Source organism: Hesperophylax consimilis, chromosome 14 (assembly GCF_061612785.1).
Source record: "Hesperophylax consimilis isolate HC1 chromosome 14, BYU_Hcon_1.0, whole genome shotgun sequence".
Taxonomy (NCBI): domain Eukaryota; kingdom Metazoa; phylum Arthropoda; class Insecta; order Trichoptera; family Limnephilidae; genus Hesperophylax; species Hesperophylax consimilis.
In genome coordinates, this window is record NC_142849.1 from 4,704,398 (window position 1) to 4,725,333 (window position 20,936).

General features: G+C 34.9%; 1 protein-coding gene across 7 annotated transcripts in view; it reads right to left on the reverse strand.

The window, feature by feature from the left end:
- Window positions 1-20,936, reverse strand: part of LOC149417817 (homeotic protein antennapedia-like) — a 434,064-nt gene that overhangs the window by 35,207 nt on the left and 377,921 nt on the right. For all 7 annotated transcript variants that reach the window (XM_089639460.1, XM_089639456.1, XM_089639454.1 and 4 more), the window contains one exon: window positions 7,173-8,140. In XM_089639460.1, coding sequence (XP_089495586.1) covers window positions 7,173-7,899 — 727 coding nt within the window. In that variant the 5' untranslated portion in view covers window positions 7,900-8,140. The remainder of the gene's footprint in view (window positions 1-7,172; window positions 8,141-20,936) is intronic.

Sequence of the window (20,936 nt, forward strand, 5' to 3'; positions counted from 1 at the left end):
AAATCATATTTAGCATTCATTACCGATGATTATCATTCATCATTCAAATTACCTTTCATGATAGGTAACGATAGCTTTTGGTATTTTTTCAATCGATGTGAATCATACTTAAAACCTTCACAAACTGTCAAAGACAAGTATTTTATAAACGTTTATTTGGCCATTTGTGGCTACGAAAATTGCAGGAACAAGAAAGTAGGATATATGACGCATGATTGCTTCCATCATCTACCCTAAAGGATCTACCAATACCTACAAAAAGGTTCAACATATGAATACAAACTGAAATAATGATGAATCTAAGTATTTAGTCGAGGATGCCATAAGAACACACGACACGATCGCATCGAATACTTGTATCTGTTCACGACGATTATCAAAATACTATAAGAGTGCAGTTAGAATAATAACATCTGATTAATGAATGTTAGTAAAGCAAAGGGTGTATACTTGTTATAGTTTAGTTTAGATTTGAAATAGAGCTCTAATAATAAGCAGATACTTTTATTACTTATTAAACCATCTCGAAAACTTTTTTCTTCCTCTCGTAAATCATTACAGGTGGTTAAATCCTAATTGATTTACATGTTGATGACCTAATTGATAGAATATTTACTTAAATGGGTCTAATAAAACGTATAAATGACGGCCGGCGTGGTCTAGTGGTATACGCTTTCGACTACAGATCCGAAGGTCGCGGGTTCGAACCCGGCGTGCGCAAATAAATTTTATTTGATTAATTTGTGTTATTTCACAATTAATTCATTTAAAATAATATATAGTATATTTGCGGCACGTTCCAGAGTGGAAGATACTCTCAGTATCGCCCTGGTGTAAGACCACCATTCAGAATTGAAACGTTGCTTGAAATGGCTTTAGCCGTGTTTGGTGACCAGATCTGAATAGCCAGGTACTTCCCCACCTTCCTCTTCCCCATCTCCCTCCCCTCCCCAATACCCTCAGCCTCACAACATACCCCAATTGGGGATGCCATAGTCTCACTGGCTCCAGACGGGAGCAGTTGGGACTCTTGTGCGGTAATACTGTAAAAAAAAAAAAAAAAATAAAAAAAAAAAAATTAATTAATGTTTACACGGTCAAGGAGGTTTGTTGAACACCAGTATTTTTCATCAGATTTAAGATAAAATGTGCTACGAATTAATATCATATTATTTTGTTTGGAAGGCGTGCCCTGGGCCACGAGTAAGTCGACAAAAACTAAATACGTTACTCTTTAGAGGAAAATTACAAAATGGGTGAACAGACTGAAATGTGTTGTGTGCGTGTCTACGTGGCCGAAGTAAACTGTTAGTTTATTTATTTCTAGTGAACTTTCATATATAGATATTTCTTATTCAAATTATAGTCGATTTACATGGCCTGACTGGGTACTAGGAAAAGGAAAGTCTTACATATGTAAATAGCTACATATCGTACCTACCTACATTTTTGAGGTTACATGATAACTCAACATAATGAAAACTAAACACGCCTTTGAAACGTGATATAAAGTCATTAAAAGTGATGAAAAAAATCGAACCTGTGAACCAAACCTATACCTACGTAAATTATTTAACCCAGTTTTTGTTCTTTGCGCTATTCTTACCTAAACTTGTAAAACTATTCAAAGCCTACATTAATTTAATCCAGTGCGTAGCTTATTGGTAGATATATGTCTTCAAAACTAGATACTAAAAGCCTTACCTACTAAGGAAGAACAACATCACATTCGTTAAACAGTGTACAAAGACTATAAACGTTTAGATTTGAGTTGGTACTAATGAAAAATATCTATAACTGGACGTTGGATTTTCCGCAGGCTGACACGTGAAATTCCGGTCTTAAAAAGTAAGGTTATTCTGGAAACATTATCTCTTAATTGACTTTTACCGCGTGAATTTAATAACAATTCTATGAAAGCAATGTTTATTAATAACACAAATGTTTTTTGTATGTGTACGTAAGCATAAATTATAAAAATCAATATTTACATTGCACTAAAAATGAATCCCAAATCTTATTTTTACTCTTGTTATTCTCTGGGAATTATTGTAATATATTTTGTATTTTTTTATTGTATGAACGTGATTAAAAGTGAGATAACAGTTTTTTGAATTTCCTAAATAAAACGTACCTACCTATGTGTTTTTAAAATTTCGCTTTCTTACAAATATTCAACGTTTGGAGTAAAAATAGAGTTTTTTTTTCAACTTTTTCATGTTTGAAATTAAAATAGGTACTCCATTTCACAAATATCAAAGTCTTTTTCAAATACAAACATCTAAAAAATTATATTATGTATGAAGTTTATTAAATGGTATTTGTTTTTACGACATCTTGAAAATGAAAGAATTACAAAACACGTTTAAAATACATAATATTATTTTTTTTTATTAGTTTTTAGAACAGATAAAAAAACACCCTTTGGCTGTGTAAACAATGTGTATATCTTTCAATGAAATATTTTATGTCAGTTTTTTCTTAAGTAATATTTTCACATACACGGTCGTTTATCAGTTGATTAAAATTTTCACCACAATTTTTAGTAAGACCGTTACTGTGTAATTTATCAGCATACTTGCAGCCTTATAACGTACAGCAAAAGATAACAAAGATTTAGACAAATCGATTTCGTGCTTAGTGTTATTTAGCTATTAATCCATAATCGCAATTATTTACACTTTATAAAATCGCCAAAGATAAATTAGCCTTGCGATGTATTGCCCAAGAACTGCTAATCTTATTTACGAGGGAAAAAAATAACAGCATGGTTTCGAACTCAGTCTGTTATTACACAGCTATCAATAAAGGTAAATTTAATTTAATTGGGGAAATGCGGAATCCAATGCGAGATATTAGTTTAATGTTTCATGGTGGACAGGAGTCTCGATTATAGTATTCTACAGTAGGTATTCAATTACGCCATGTGTTGTCATTGCTAAATTACTAGGTTTCTTGTGGACACTTAACGTTAATGAGATAGCGGAAAGCTTTGAGGTCTATTGCCTGAATTAATAACGGCACATTATTAGATTTAATATTTAAAACGGAAGCATTTCACGTTTTTTGCTGTCATTTGCTTACTCACAGTATTTTACCTAGTACGGGAAAAGAACATCACATTAAAGGAACATTATATTTGATTTAGCCTAGGAAACTAGTTTGGTGGCAGGTTAAGCCTAAAAAAATTTTTACTTTAAAAGCAGTTCTCAGATATTAAAGAATCTTTGCAAATCAAGTAGGTATCTATAAGGGTAACCGGACAACTCAACACAGTGACTAATCAAAACACTATTGAAAAATGTAATGAAGTCATGAAAATTGATGAAAAAACTTAAATAAACAGGTAAAATAAGTTACGTTAGGTTAGATTTAAAGGATAGTTTATTCAAATCAGTACACTTTTCAAAGGTATCTTGATTTGTCACTGTGATGAGTTGTCACAGAACCATCAAAAGGTACCCTCGATGCTCAGACGGAGGGCAAAACTTACGAGGAAATGTGACTTTCTATCCTTTAATCCAGAAGAAAACAAAACAAACTAAAGATACCTACATTAAAAAAGTATAATTACTTAATAAATTATATATATACCCATTAATAAACAAAAGTATAGAAAATTGTGAAGAACAATGTTAAAAGTGAGTACGTCTTTATTTGTATCCTAATTCTCCTTCATCCCTAGTTCCTCCGTCCTCTTATCTCGTGTAAGGTTTACCCACCGAAACCGCCTTGCCACCCCCAACTTTTGGGGTAGAACACTTGTTAGATTCAAATTTATGGTCCAACCCGCGTGCCGGTTTCACGTGGACCAAGGAATCCCCAAATAAAGTGTTTTATTCAAGATTATCATCACACCGCGCGGGAACAAACTTGCTACAAGTGGTTACTTGAACTTAAACAATTAAATAACAAGTACGTCATAATAAGACGTAACCTAAGTTTATTCCCTTGAACTGTAAGCACATTTCATGTTAACTTACCTAACACCTAAAGCTTTTAAATATGTATCAACTTACCAAAAACAGGCGTCATGTAATTTTAATGCACTTTTACACATCACATATGCCGCAGTCAAAACCTTGATTGTACCTGCTGTGGTCTAGAAGTGGAAACTTTAGATCACATATTTTTTGGTTGTCCCTCCCTAAACAAATATCGTTTCTTCTATCATGCCTTAACATCCAAAATCTGATCCCTTCTAAGTTTAAATTCGCGTCCAATCTTCTATATCCTTTTTAAATTTGTTAATTTAAACAAAACTAACATTTAAATTCATCTTCCCTCTCTCCATTATTCAAAATGATTGGCTAGAACACCCCTGAAAGGTAAAGCCAGAAACATTTTGAAAAAAAAACTTAAAATTTCTTCCTTTGAACTTTAAGCACATTGAATGTTAACCTATATTATAGTATATACAGCTTTCAAATATGTACCAACCTCAATTGAGTATGCGTCATGTTTAAACATTTAATTCACTTTTATGTAGGTAGTTCGTAATTTGGATTGTGATGAGAATTTTCTAATAATTTTTGCAATCACAGATTTGACAAACTTAACGTATCACTAACACCTCATCTAACGAAAGTTTATGCACTACTAGAGTAAAAGTGAAAGCTCGAAATAGAAACTGAGAAATAACTTTCGAATATCTTTGATAATAAAAACGTTTTGGTAGAAATAAAATTTACAATAAAAACAAAAGCATTTCGAGGGTAAGAGCAAGTCATAAAATTTGTCCCTATTCAGAAGTAGATAGGCAAGAAAACCCAAAACAGAAGGTGTATCTTTTGTCTGTCAAACAATTAACAGCATCTGCGGTACATAGTTTTTGCATAAATTACAAGTAACTTTCACCACTGAGGGATGTTCACATTGTCCTTAAAATAGACTAGAATAAAACGGTGACATTGAAAATTCGGACAATGAATTTGTGCGTGCGAATTCTAAATTGCACAAATATTTTCAAGAAATTTGAGCAGAGCTGTGCTTTAGAACCATCGCTAAGTGAATACTGTCGTAAATCATGAATTGTAACGAAACGTTGTCATATTTCGTAAAAGTGACCGGCAAAAAATGTCGTTATGAAGAACAGAGTGTTTTGGAAATGGCGATGCCAAATGCCGATGACAGATGACAAAAATATTATAATTAAAAATGATTTTTTGATGTCTATGCCTTTTTGCGTTACATTCAACAAATTAATAAATTATTTCAATAAATTAGTTTATAAAAATATTTGAGTGACATTGTTGAGCGCTTGTCAATCATATTATACAGTATATTTTAACAGTTTAAGCAACTTTTTACATGTAGATAATACATATTTATAATATGTTCCAATATAAATAATATAAGTAAATGTTTTTAAAGTAAAAAATAATACATCAAATACCTATTTCACTACTTCATCATTAAATTTATTTTAAAATACGTTTTTAACTTTAATTTTAAAGCCGTTTACCGATTCAATTCGAGAAATTTAATCATACAGTGATTCATATACGATACTGTCAATAATTTTAAAAATTATAAAAATATTACGATGGAATAGAAGCTCAGGAAAAATTGTCTGATCTTAAATATTTAAGCAACATAAACAAATGTAGTTCGTAATTTTTAAAAGATTTCCTAGATTTTTAGTGCGATGTCATTATCAGCTAATGCGGCCATAAATATCTCTAGAGAGACAATGGAACTGTGGACCTACACAGGTACCCATTACCCAGGTGGCAGGCGGGTACCTAGTCCTGCTACGTTGATCCCCCGCCAGCCACCTGAGTTTTGCATAATGCCCGTCAGCTCCCGACCTTTTCACGTCGTTGAAGCTCGCATAAATCCACTTCATGTCCGAGCAACAAAAGCTCTCGAGACAACTTCCGCATTTTAGAGCCAATTGAAAAAAATATACTGACCGCATGCTAATTATTTCTATTCAGTTCTACGCTTGCTCTATTCAATGTGCCTATTTAATTAGGTAGGTATATATTATAAATTCCGTCTGCGTTTTCTGCTGTGTATTTTAATCAATGCCAACGAATCCTTACAATTTGAGAATAGAAAATCGGTATTGAGTAATATGGAATTTAAATATATAGGTGAGATTTTTACGAGCTTTTTTTCTTGGTAAGAATCTATGATTTTATGGGAGGTAACCTTTTCCCTTTTCAGGAAGAGAAATTACAACGAAACTATCAGTGACAGAACCGTGAGAGCTTATTATCTTATTAATAATTATATCTCACATTGATTGTGTTCGGAAACCTAAAGGATTGTTTTCATAGAAAAAAGAAGAACCCAAGAAATGCCTTGTGGACGTTTTTTGTGATCTAAACATTTGTGCAATCGGGTCTTAAATTTCCAATTCGAAATTGTATTTGCAAAATTCAAATAGAATGGTGATCTACGATGTCAGGCGAGTGTAGAAGAGACAGAGCGTTGTGCTAATGGGCTAAATGAAAAATTTATTGCCATTCAAATTTGTATGGAAGGTACTTTTGGTTTTCTTCTTTATCTAATAGATAGGTAGGTTTATTATTATACGAAGTAGATTAGATTAGTCAGCCTCCGTGGTCGAGGAGTAAGTCTCTCGACAGCAAGCCGGAGTTCGCGGGTTCAAATTCAGGCATGCGCAAGTAAATTTTATTTGATTAATTTGTGTTCTTTCGTAATTTACTCATTTAAAATAATACAAAGTACATATATTTGGGACACGATCCAGAGTGGACGACAAACTCAGTATCGCTCTGGTGTAGGGCCACAATTCAGAATTAAAACGTTGCTTGAAATGGCTTTGGCCGTGTTTAGTGACCGGATCTGAATAGCCAGGTACATTCCCACTTTCATCTTCCCCATATCCATCTCCTTCTCACTACCTTCAGCCACACAACATTCCACGATCGGGGATGCCATGGTCCTCATTGGCTCCAGACGGTTGGGAGCAGTTGGGACTTTTGTGCGGTCTGACATCAAAAAAAGATTGTTTATTAGTATCTCCCACGCTAAGAGTTAACCTGTGTTGTGAGGACTAATTCTACAGAGAAGACAAGCTTCTCTCATAGGCTGGGTCTGCAATGGACAGACACAAGACAAGGGAAAAAGACGAAAATGAATAATGATGTGTAATGCTGTGTAATGATGAATCTATCTATACAGGTAATTTGAAATCTTACCGAATTGACTCCTCATCCAAGGGTAGAGAGGGCTGGGGAGGGAGGCGGCGGCGGAGGGGGGCGGCTGCTGCTGGTGAAGTTGGGGGGGCTGCTGGTGCGGGGGCTGCTGGTGGAGGGGCATCTGGGTCTGCTGCGGGGGCAACTCCTCCACGCCACCCGCATACATCATGTGCTGCTGGTGCTGCTGGTGGTGCATCTGCTGCGGCACCATGTGTTGCCCCGGATGCCCGTGGTGCCCCTGGTGGTGTTGCATGTGCTGGTTGCCCATGGAGGCCTGCTGGCTCTGGTCTAGCGGGGGACTCCCGGACAACACGCCGCCATGCCCCACAGCCGCTGCTTGCAGCTTGCAACTCGCGTACACCACAGGAGCCTGATGCCCATTTGGAGGACCATAAGCGTCAGGTTTCTGCCCCATATGCATTTGACTAGGACTATCCGGGCGGTACCCTCCGTTCTGATCCATCTGGTTGTAGTAGGGCGCGTTTCTTATATCCATCCGATCGTAGGGGGGGAATCTGGGGTAGGGCAGTTGCCCTGGCTGGCTGGGGGGCCCGTAGTGGTGCGGAGCGGCGGGGCGCAGCGCCGAGGGGTCGCAGCCCCCCTCGGGCAGCTCCGCGCCCCCTTGCGCCACCCCCCCGCTGTACTGCTGCGGGTGCTCGTGCCGCATGTCCGGCATGTACGAGTTGGCGAAGTACGATGACATACTGTCGCAATTGTTCGCACTCATGATGGGCTACACTCACGAGCACTTTATTCAGAACCCCGCTCCAACCAGTGGCATCGACGTGCCACGACTAGAATCTGACCGGCACTTCTTGGTTGAATCTTATCGGAACACTGGCTTTAAAACCTCCAATTAACTAGATCACAATCCCACTGACACTTCAATTCTTACCACTATTATTTATAAATCACTTGTTGACACTGGTCACTAGCAGAGCTTCACCGAGATGGTTGTGTTGTAATTCCTGAAACAACGGAAATAAACTAATTAGTCACTAGTAAAATAATTACAAAAGAGCATGGAACCACATTAAAAACCACCGACATACACATAATAACAGTCGAACGTTTACAGATAAACTAAAGCAATATGACATTATCACGGCTCTCATGGTCGAAGAGAGCGTCAGTGATAAAAAAGAACAATACAGAAGTCACCAGAATGAGTGACATTTGTGTACTAACACTTGATACAGTTTGAAGTCTTCAAAACTCATGTCATACAGTTTGAAGGAGAACACACACATTACCGACCATTATACGTAAAACCTGACCTGTACCATTTCCGAGGACGAGATACGGTCCTTTTCTTCTCCGTTAGGACACCCCATGGCTAAAAGAGATAACAGTAGTCCTTGTTTGTGCAATTAGTAGCACGTGGTCCATCATTTTTGCTTAAGATTTTCCCCAGAAATGACAGTTGATGAAGCGTGAGAGACTGGAGACAGTGAAGACTGAAATATGTGTCATCGCAACTTTGAACGGACGTTTTCACCGACAGTGATTTCGCTGAAGAAAATCTGTCATCGTTTCCTTGAATTCGCTAGTAAAGTAATATCATTCCCATAAATGCATAATGGTAGGTATTATATGTAGATACAGTAGCACTTTCGTCAGCCGAACTAACCCATGTTTGTAAAGCTGCATTAATTTGATCGTGTAAATCAGCAGTTTGTTTCATGACAGAGCTAGCCATAGGAACGATTCACTAAGTAAACATTTCTATTTATTTAAGTATTGAAGTAACTAATATTATTTGAAAATCACTGCAAGCTTTAAGATAACTAAAATTTGTGATAATTTAAATTAATCAATTTAAATACATTAATTTCAACGTTTAACCTAACTTTTTTTATTTTAATATTGATGATTTATTGCTTTTAATATATTATTTATTGTATTATATTCATTTTTTTCTCTCTCTCTTATTTTTTATACTTTATAGATACTTCTATAATACACTAATATAATGCATACTTATAATATGTAAAAGCCACAAGGGCGTAAATAATTGTCGGCTTACTGAAAATAAATATTAATAATTTTATATTTACGCACATTCAATGTTTGAATAATCCACATTCTGCATTTCTACAAATGAGGTAAATTTGAAATGCACACCATCATTTAACTAATACATGCATTTGTTACATATTATCGGGTTCCAGAGACCCGGCCCCTCTGCATTAAGGCGACGTCTGTGTCAAAGGTCCACGCTTCATTAGCTACAGTTAATGAGAGCAAGATGCACCGCCATTGCTGAGGTATACAAAAATAAATCAAACCATCTTGTTTTTGATGAAATAATATATGCTATATATGCATCTTTAATTTATTTTCAAAATAACCCACTTAAAAACCCTGGAAAATCATTGAAATCTGTGTTTGAAATCATTTAGAATATGTTTTTGAGAATTAAGATCAAAATTTAAAAAAAAAAAAGATATCTTTAGTAGATGTAAAACTAAAAAACATATTACAAATAATTTCCCTACTCAAAAGTTTTGAAATTACCATGAACTACTCGGTTTTTGAGTTGTTTTCTTTAGTATAATATAGAGGGTTCTATTTAATACTCGTAACTATGTATTTTTAGGAAGAACGATTTGTGTAGTTCTTTTAAATATAAAGTGAACTAATGTTTAACTTACAATCACTTTCCTCTAGCCACGTAAGTACCTACTATAATTCTACTTCGCAGCTGTTTAATAAAATTTAAAACTGAAAAATTTTAGGATAATTTTACAACCCCAATTTGTTTTCACTTATTATGAAGGACTTTATTTACTACACGTGAAGAAAAATAGAGGAAAATATATGAAAAATGATGGGTTAGATAAAGGATGGAGATGTTGAGAGAAATGTCTGTCTTCTGGTATTATTTTTTCGCAAATGAACATGTAACATACCTAAATAATCTTAAGAAAGCCACGAAACAACTTCTGTTTTAATTATGACTATGTTGCAGCACCCACAATAAATCTCAGTAAACAGAAAAGCCAATATGCACAAATAATGTTTATTGCCTTAGGTAATTTGATACCAGATTAGTTATAAAATCGTGCAGCCAATGTAGAAATTGTAATAAACCCGTCATAGTTCAGTAGCCTTCTTGTCGTGTGCTTTCATATTAATATTATCACTGAACAAATAATTCCTAGAAGTGTGATCTAAACCAATTTGAAAAAAAACATGTCACTAATTTATACAATTGCTTTCAACATTTAGGGCTCATACCAGTGAAATTATTGCTAATGGGAGAATTTCGATATTTTAAATATTTTATTGTACGGCTATTATCATCGCCTTGGTGAAAGACCACCATTCAGAAACGAAACAATGTTTAAAGTGGCTGTAGTTGTGTTTGGTGACCAAATCCTTAGCTTTACAAAATACACCGATCGGGGATGCCATAAACTCCGTTGAGGGAATATCGTGCGGTTATGTAAATAAAAAATAGGAGGAATTTCAGCATTTGAATTCTTTCCTTGTACTCCAATGTGCCACTAGTACCTACCTACATAACGAAATTTGAGTATTATTAGGGCACACGATAACGCCCACAACACGTTTCTATCGTTTCAGTGAATATTACGTTCCCGCGTTTTCGGATTTAACAAATGAACGACGACGAAAATTTATATCCATTATTTTTTTGTTGCTATTTTTTTCTTTTTGTTCTTGACGCAAAGACCGCCGCGCTCTGGCGGCCGCGATGCACATTACTCAATTTCAAAATTAGAACGCGGGAACACACAATAATAATTATTTACTTTGTCGTACTAACTCCCAGTCGAGTCCCAGCCATGCGGAAAAAATAATGTGAGGTATAAAACTGCGCTACTGATAGAAATAAATCAGTTTTTTGGAGGTATTTGTTGAAGTGATTTATGCTAAGTCTTGTTAGAATCTAATAAGAAGTTAGTCATTGATGCTGAAATATGATTAAATATTAAAAAAATTATTTCTGTCGGCTAATATCTCAACTTGTGTGACAGGTGCACATCATTAAATTATTTTATATCATAAAAACATTATCAGCTAATGTAATCAAAGCAATAAAATACGTTTAAGCAGTTAATTTACCTATTCTCGGGTAAAATGGACGAGAGATGTAGGTTGCGAAATTATGTGATTCTCGATCTCGTTAAAATTTCCATATGCCAGAAGAAAGGCTATTATAATAATAAGCAATATAACTATTTGTAAACATTATACGCCCGTACGTTCTTTCACGAACATGTGATTACAGAATAATTTAGTGGAACAGTAATCATGAAGTAAAATTTCCTGTTAAGGCGATGCCATACGTAGTAATTCAAAATCATGTGTTTTTGGTTTGAAAATTTGGTCGCCTAGAAATGTTTCAGATGCTTTAATTAAATACTGCGAGTAGAATACATCTTGACCTTTGAAATAATCGAGTATTTTTTATATAAGTCTTTTTATAAGCCCAGAAAAAAATAATGTATAGGCCTATGAAAACTGCTTTAAAGTTCAAAATCTCCTACTTACGAACTCATTTTCGGCTATGATTTTATTGTATAATGTGGTAAATTAAGTTATTTATAAAATGATCGGAAAAAAATTAAATATTTATGCCTGAACATCCACAAAATAAAATAAAACGCACTTTTTGGCCATGTTTTTTTCTTGCATAAATCAAAACAGGCGGATGGTGTTCAGCGGGAATTTAAACCTTATCGCCATCTACGTAAGGGTTGTTATTGATAGCGGCTCAATTTAAAATATTACACGACGTAGTGCATCGCCTTAAAATTTTAAATAGAAACCATGCAGAAGAATAGTACTATGCTAACCTTAATTATTCTTATTATTGAGGTACGTTATTTAGCCTTCTTGTGTCTGTCGAACACATCTAAAATTTCTGGGAATGAATCCACATGTTAAATGACTAGTCCTGATATAGTCTCGAAAAAAAAGAATTTTAGATTGGTAGTTGTAATTGGTATGGAAAGTGATTAGGCTCTATAAATCAGGGCTGTCTATAATTCAATTAACAATTTTAAAAATACAGAACTCTGGATATGATATGTTCACCACACGATCGAATATGAAATAAACATCACCTAAGAGGCCCTTAAAGATAAAAGTTTTCGAAAATGGGTAATTATTAAAGAAATTTTGACTTTTTAAATTCACTAACCATTGTTAGGGTGCCTTTGCTAAATAGCAGTACGTTGTTTATATATAATTCTAGCTGAATAATATTGCTGAGTACGTTTTAATGTATAAAATAGCAGTCCGCTGTCACCACAGGGAGCAAACTTTTAATTTAATCTGGAGAGCTTACATGGGCGCATTTTTACATTTCCTACCCTCTGCTCTCTACTCTCTACTCTCAACCCTCCGCGAGATATATATGCACGTACTTTCTACTCTGATTCACGGGGCTGTCTGCTTTGTTTTTAATACACTGCTGTTTATAAATTTTACATACATTTTATAAATAGCAGGAAAAAAAAAACAGAACGTTTTTTTATTTTACGTCTCTAAAAATCAATTTTAAATTTTAAGCTAAAATGAAATATTATTCCAAATGTTGACGTGGTTGACAATCTAAACATGAATAAATTTTAAATTCTGGATCACGAAGTATCTTCGTATATAAGAATGTTCTGATAAATGTTATAATGACGTGGTTGACAATCTAAACATGAATAAATTTTAAATTCTGGATCACGAAGTATCTTCGTATATAAGAATGTTCTGATAAATGTTATCAGAATATTAAAAAAGGCACGAGGGTTTTTAACATTACACTTGCATATATTTTTATTTTGCTTAATGTTTAGCTGATTTGAGGTTTTGTCCTTGTAGTGTAGGTATGTGGGTCAGTAAGGTACCTGTCTACTCATTTTTAAATTTAAAGTTCTTTAGAGCGTTTTTTTTACGGTTAATTAATTAATTGCATTGAAATGTCAATGTTTAAAAAATTATATCTTTTCGTTGTTTTTGTCTCTTTTACAAAAAATAGTATAAAAAATTAACACCTGTAGTTTTCACGTTGTTTCGAAAATGCCCAGTCATATTGTAATACCACAGATAAAGAGGAACGGTTTCCAAACTAGGGTTCGCAAATCTCCGTGGTCTGCGAAGTGATATGGAAATTAATATATTGTATATAAAATTTTCTTTAATACAACGTTAGTCAGTAGACCAAAATTTGGTTGTTGAAGTTGTTGAGCATGATTATAACATATTGTTTGTTCATTCGTTGTAAATCAAGAGAAGGCCTGCAAAGTAAAAAAATTGAGAGCCGCCGACAAAGAGAATAGAGAAGCCAATGATCAGGCTTGAATACATCTCCGTGGAATCCCTTTGTAATCCTCTGCGTCATGCAGCATCCGAGTGGACCAGATCTGACGGGCATTGTGCGCCTGTCAGAAGGAATACTACAAATTGTACGCGGGCCAGGAACCAGTGGAGCGGCGTGAGGTGTCGAGCCAACTCTATCTCATTAATTCAATTTGCTCGTTGATTAGATGTATAACCAAAATGGATTATTGTGAAGGCGTGATAGGTCATGCGTCTTGACTAAAATACCTGAAAAGCGATCACTAAGGTTGTTCAATGTTGGTCATAGTCGGCCATCGGATAAGTTTAAAATAAAATAAATAATTTTTAAAATAGCTTTTAATTTGTATTAATTTATTATAAATAAATTTGTTCACACCACTATATATTTATTTTTTCATAAACGGTAGACATTTACTGAAAAATAAATATATATTTATTCAAACAAAGTTTCTAGTTTTATTTAAACAATTGGAAATAAAAAAAAATGTGAATACCGTACGAGAGTCCCAACTGCTCCCAACAAGCACCCCTAATTAGGGTTTGTTGTGAAGCTGAAGGCAGTCAGCCTCCCATCGAGCTTAAAATTGACAGATAGAATCATTGTCAATGACAATGCATTCTATCGTCTAATCAATAGTCGCAAACACACATAAACACACGGACATACCTATACGAATTTCTATGAAATTGGATGACATTACAGCAGTTAATATACGAAATAAATGTCGGTCCAATCCAATCGGGATTCAGCTCAGGTGTTAGTGCAGTTGACTCCAGTTTATGGAGAGGGAGGTTAAATCGCCAGTGAAACCAAAATAAAAAAATTATGTTATTTAAAGTAATTAACGAAGGAAGGTTCAATCTCCAATCACACCAAAAAAAAATCACTTTTGAAATTGTCTTTTAGCTGACCCAAAAGAGGACGCTATTAGATCGATAGTTGAGAAAAGATGAATAAAAGTTTTTTAAAAAAACTTTGTTTTTTACGATATTCATTTTACACATTTATTTACTATCAATTTGGCTCTCCACGTATCCTCAATGCCATCTCTACCCTCGATCAGCAAACCAAGGCGGTATGTACGGCGTACAGCCAACCTTTATGCGCGTTTAATTAACATTGCAGTGATAGCGACTAATTGTTATATCGCCCGGCAAACTGATTTATTGGCGCATTAATCTGCGAACACCTCTGTAATTGGTGCGCGCCCGTGGGCTGTGGAACTTGCGACCGGCGCTCCCAAACATGCGGCCCGGAATGGGGGTGGTTTGAGAAATTCTGGTCAACTGTCAAAATTACAAAAGTTATAAGATTTGTACATATTGATGAATTCAGAATTGATCATGTAGTTTTTGACGAAGTTGAAACCGAAAGGATAAATATTTTTTTCGAAACCTTTTCTGTCACTGTGGTGTTGTAAAGCAATGGCGTGCAATCTATAAAGGCTGAAAATCTGTGCCTACTCCAAGAAAAACCTTCCAAAATAACAATATTACACTATAGGAAACAATAATACATATGTAGTTACATATATGGTTTAGTTAAATATCCACAACAAACAGTGGAAGATGATAATGTAATGGTCATATTCAATGCAAAATTCTTCCACAAACTTGAAAAAATAATATACACAGCCTACCTTTCGCCATAGTTAGAGCAATGTCCGTCACTGATGTTAAATGAAATACCCGGTAAGAAAAAAATGCTATTTGCCAATCGTAACTACCGAAATATTTTAAGTTTAATTTGTTTAATTTAAAATTCAGAGATCTTGTAGTGTTGATTATTGCTTGAAGTTTCAATAGCGCCCAATAGACGACGGTAGAGTGTGTATATATAAGTTATTGTTTTTCAGTTTTTAGATTTTTTATTTATTTATTTATTTATTGGATGATTTTTATAGCGCCGCTTTTGCGAAATATCACCTCAGGGGCGCTGTACAGTTAATGCAGATATTACAAAAAAAATATATACCTAAATATTACAAATTGAAATTGAAATTGAAATTAAGTTAAATAAAATGAAGTACAGAAACAGGTGACACGGAGATATTTCCATAGGTGTCGGTACTTACGCCACATGACAGAGATAACATGTCGGCTGTACCCGAATATTAGGAGTACAGCTGATGCTAGCCGATCCCTCGGCAGCTCAGTTCGAGTTGCGTCCCTCGGCTGAATAACTCTCTTAAATAATAGATGTGTGTCCTGCTATATATTCATCTTACGATAGTAAAGTACCTAAGTCGTTATTTTTGACGGACAAAAATATTTATATTAAGAAGATAATTAACAATATCAACAACATTACAGAAAGCAAATCAGCATATTTGTTTAAAGTATTGATTAAGTTTGGTATTTTCGAGTCATGTGATTTCAATCATTCGATTTACTATATTAGTTTAATTCATTTATAGGCATTACATCAATTAAAGACTACTACATTTTTCAATGAAGACAAGAAAAACGAATAAAAATAATCCATGTAATAATTATAAATAGTATTTTTCGCTGATTTTGTTCATAGAAAACCATTCTCTTTGAATAAATAGTAATAAATCACAAGTTTTAAAATTAAATATAATAAAAGTTATGTTCAACAGAAATGCCATAAAAATACAATGTGAAAGCACTCGCGTAACTTTTGATAATGGCAGTGGTTAGTACATTCAATACAGGGGGTGGGGTGGAGGGGTGGTGGGTGGTAAAGGGGAGGGTCTGCTTCCGGCGAGGGGCGCATCGCAGATTGTTTTACATACCCCCCAGGATTTAAATTCCGTTCACACCACCCGCCACCACTGTGCGTACGGGCCGTTAAATAATTTCAAAGCGCGTACCAGGGGCGTACCGACATTGTGTACTGAAACTGAACAGAATAGACGTAGGTACTCTGTCCGTACTCTGTATCCTGAATTCCTTCCCTCTACCTCCTCTTTTACACCCCATTAAAATTTAGAATGTAGCATCAGTGGTCAGCTAACAAAATATTTTCAAAAAACCCATTTATTTGTAATCTTGGTAAAACTACAGAATTTTTGTAAACGTTACAACACAACCTCTGTTATAATTTCCCATTGTCATACCATTTTTCATTTTTCTAGCATATAAATAACTATGGTACCAGGACGAAGTTAACTGCTAAAGGACACACATGGCTAAGAAGAGCCAAAATAATTCAAACAGCCTAAAACCCTAATAGTTTTACGAGATATAATTTAGATAAATAGATTAACAGATTTGGTCACACGGTAAACATTTCAAGCAACTTTTCGATTCTGAATGGTTGTTTTTTAAAAGGGCGATTCTGAGAGAGTAACTACAAGTAATTGGAATGACAAATCGGATAATGAGACCGAGAAGAATCGAAACTTCCTGGGAAGTTTTTGTTCTTCCATATCTAGAAAAAAAACAGCGACAAGACTGATTATAATTTATCAAATAGGCAAGTTAAATCAACTCAATTGTAATACTGCCTTTGGACAAAAAAGCTCTATTTTGTAATACAACAACCATACATCTTGTATTAAACAAATTAATTCAAAGAATAAATACATTAAGTCCAGCAAATCTTGGCTTGATGAATTATCAGAAAAATATCTGACTAATATTAAACAATAAACATCGTCATCGAGAATACCCTACCTTGAAGTTGAAGTATATAAGTCGCTGAAAATCATTTACCCAAATTCTAGTTCGCCTCAGCATCTCGTAGGAGGAGAAATAAGAAAATATTATTCATGTAGGTTTTTATATCTTTTGAAAATACTAAAATTACACATTACTTTTAAAACTTTTCATAAACTAAACGAAAAAATTAAAAAAAAATATATATTCCAACTTCGATTACTGCGGTTCGATAGTCTATTTTCGTCCCGCCATTGATGTATTGTTTTCATCATGTAGCATTACCCCGTGCGGGGAGGACTATAAAGGGGGGTGGGAGGGCAGCGATTGTTTGGGGCTAGAGCGGGGGCGGGGGAGGAAGGTGATGAATCGTCTGAGCCGCAAGTAATTTAAGTTTGTAGGGCGGAAGAAATTTTAAACACCGTGTTTTTAAGAGAATGCGCGATGAGTACCCGTTAAACGGGACCTTAAATTTCTAGGGTGTATTGATTAACTGACCTATACCTACAGTACTATACACTTATACAGCTAGGAAGAAATAATGTACATCATAAATCATATTATTCTGTATTTATTCAGAAATTGTATGGTAAATTTTTGATAGACAATGGTAATAAGTATTACCATTGTCTACAACATCTACTACTACTTACTTTTCTGCCCATGGATATAACTATTTTTCCGGATTTTTTTAGATGGAAAATATCTTGTTTTATATTGACATTAAAATGGATTTTTCGAAGCTCTAAGGCTCAATATTGAAATAACTGTGATCTAAAAACAGTTTCAAATACAAATTGTATGGAAAAAAATCCTTACACCAGAGTTCACCGTTTGCTAGTTTTTAGTGAAACATGCTACCAGTAGTTCGAATTTTGGATAAAATTAATAAATATGTATTGACCCATTCTATTATATTATTAAAATAAATATTATTATTGGCACAATTTTAATGTTGAAAAGTAGAAATAAATTCTGCAAGCAAGTAGTAAAAACAATGATAAAATTCAAATACCATTAAAATATGATTCCCATCGTAAACACATTTTCAAATTCAAAAATGAAATTCAGGAAATCCCCGGTGACGTCACGCGCTATCTCCCTCCCTCTCCTGCCGCTGGTTGGGCAGGTTCCGCAGCCGTCCCTCTCTGCGGGGGTTGAATAGATTTATAGGCTTTTGATATCGCTGCAGAATGTTCGATGTTTGAAAATAGAATTTGGAATATTTCAGTTGCAAATTTTGAATGTAGACGAATTCAATGCATTCCATAAACTGTTAAATATGCATTTATATAAGTACAATGTTAATTTACTTACGTAAAAAGATACCTATTGTCTGTTATGAAAGTTATGCGCAGTATTTAGTTCTCGTGTTTCTACATTTTGCATTGAAATTAGCTTTTCGAAAAAAAATGTATTTATATAACAAAATTTGAAAAATGTATTGACGGTCACATGTTTACCATTACTAAAATATGTTGTGTTTTTTGTCGGTACTGAAACTGAAGAGAGATTTAGAAATACGAAAATATTCGAATTTTTATGAACTAATATCCTGAAATTGTCTAAAACATTCGTGTTTTACTGATAGTTTATTTATAAACCTTTTAATTCCTTTGTTAAAGGCCTGCAAACCTGTTTTTAACTGGAATACAAACAATTTTTATGAGAGTCTTTTCTATCGGTAAGTTTTTCCGTATGAGGCCGGTATTGCACCAAATTTGTGGATTGACCAAAATGTACACACATTAATTTAATTAAATAATTTAAATTATGTCCAGGCAGATAATGTACAGGTCATTTGAGATTAACACCGTTTATTAGAGAAATTAGATGCGGTTCACACACGGAGGATATAATTGGGAACATATTTTGTTATTGGATATGCTATTGTTTAACCCTGGTATTTATTTTGATAATGTAGGTATGTTCTTTAATGAACGTTTTTAGGAAAGGAAAAGCAAAATTTATGATAGGCAATACATCAGTACAAGAATTTGATTAGAATTTATCTTCCTATCGCGTAAGTTATTTAGCAAATTTATAGGTACCGGCTTAAAATACATTGTCTTAGTGCATACTACAGAAGAATTTCGTTTGAAACTGTTATCGTACCTACACAAATAACCGTTAAATAAAATTAAATAAATGCAAAAATAAACCAGTTCGAATTTAGCGATAAATTAATTTATATCCTCGCCGACAGGCCGTCCCAGCAGCGGACATATCGCGCCTGAAAATATTTAATTTGAAGGCAGATAAATTTTCCAACCACCTCTCTGTGCATTGCACTATTCCTCGTCCAGTGCAGAGTGGATGCAGCACACTGTATAATGTATAGGTTTGGGTGGCAAATTCCTATTTTGTTTGCGGCTATGTCAATTTTACCGGAATTCCATTTGCCGACATGCCAAACCATTAAAATACCGCCTGAAAATTTCGTATGATGTAGTTACCGTTCATTTTATTATTGTTGCGTAAATCATGGATTAATTAATTAAAAACACAATTTGTTTAAAGGAAACATTTTACGAGGAGCAACTATTTCAGTCTATGGAGAAGCAAAATAAAGCGGTAAAAATATGGAGTGGTATGAATGAAAAATGCATATATCTATTTTTCAGGATTCTTTCAGTTTTTTTAATCTAGAATTTTATAATCCAGGGGGGAAGTGATGCAAGACAAAGCACAGAAAGGCGTTTCACTTTTCGGCTTTGTAATCTAGGTACTTGACTGGTACGAGTGCCGCTCTGAGAGTTGTAAAACGCTGCAGCTTGCAAGGTGAAGATTGTCCTGACGTTTAAGGGTACCATAAGAAAAAGGATTTTGAAAATCGAATTTATTATTTGAACAGACTGCCTCTACAACCTGTTTAATAACAACAAAAAAACGCGATCCACTCGTAAAGTTGTGAATTCTGCTATTTGCATTTAACATTATCTCCACGCAGGAGACACTGAGGAAAAAAATCCCTCAAGGCCTATATCACCTTTGGGGGACTCTTCTTATGGAAAGGAAGGAGAGGAGGTTCTAGAAAGAAAAAATGTATCAGGGTTGGATATGAATCTGTGGGTCAATGTGACTACTCGTGACGGACGTATGAATCCATCCCTCACATTGCGGTGAAAGGCGATGGGTCAAGAGTGGGTCCTGATGGAGAGGTCAAAAGGCCTCCTTCTGTCTTTCCCGATCCGACCTACCACGCAGTAGGAGGGTAAACGCTTCCACCGCCAAGACTTAGACAAACTTACACCACGAACCCGGGCACCCCTGCCAAGTTACCAAACCACTTAAGGTGACCTATGGCAGGGGTGCTGGTTACACAGAAAATCGTTCCCGGGGCGGCGGTACCCATACCCGCTTCCCAAATTATATGCAATCAAAAGGTAATTATTTGACTGTTATTGATATCTCCAGACACTGGCAGTAATGCTTCGCATAGGTAACCCCATTGGCGCCGCTGTTCGGGCATCAGATATTAGTACCACCTTCCAAAATTACATTCATATTTCCATCACGAAAACACAATTCTATAATACCCGCTGAGTTCCGGTGGGTGGAGCGGATATATGGTTGCACCGCAGCCATATTGATTATGGCATAGCCTGTCTAGCATTTCCACAAATACAACCGGAAACAGAGAGCTTTTGACATGAACATCACACCGGAAGCTTTCCATAGATACAGTGGCTAAAAAGCTCGGGACTTTCAGCGTAGACCGATGAACATTACAGTGTACAGTGTCCACCGAATTCAGGTTACTTTGTGCCTTTATCAATGTGCAATAGGTAAGTGAATATAGGTACTTATGTAGTA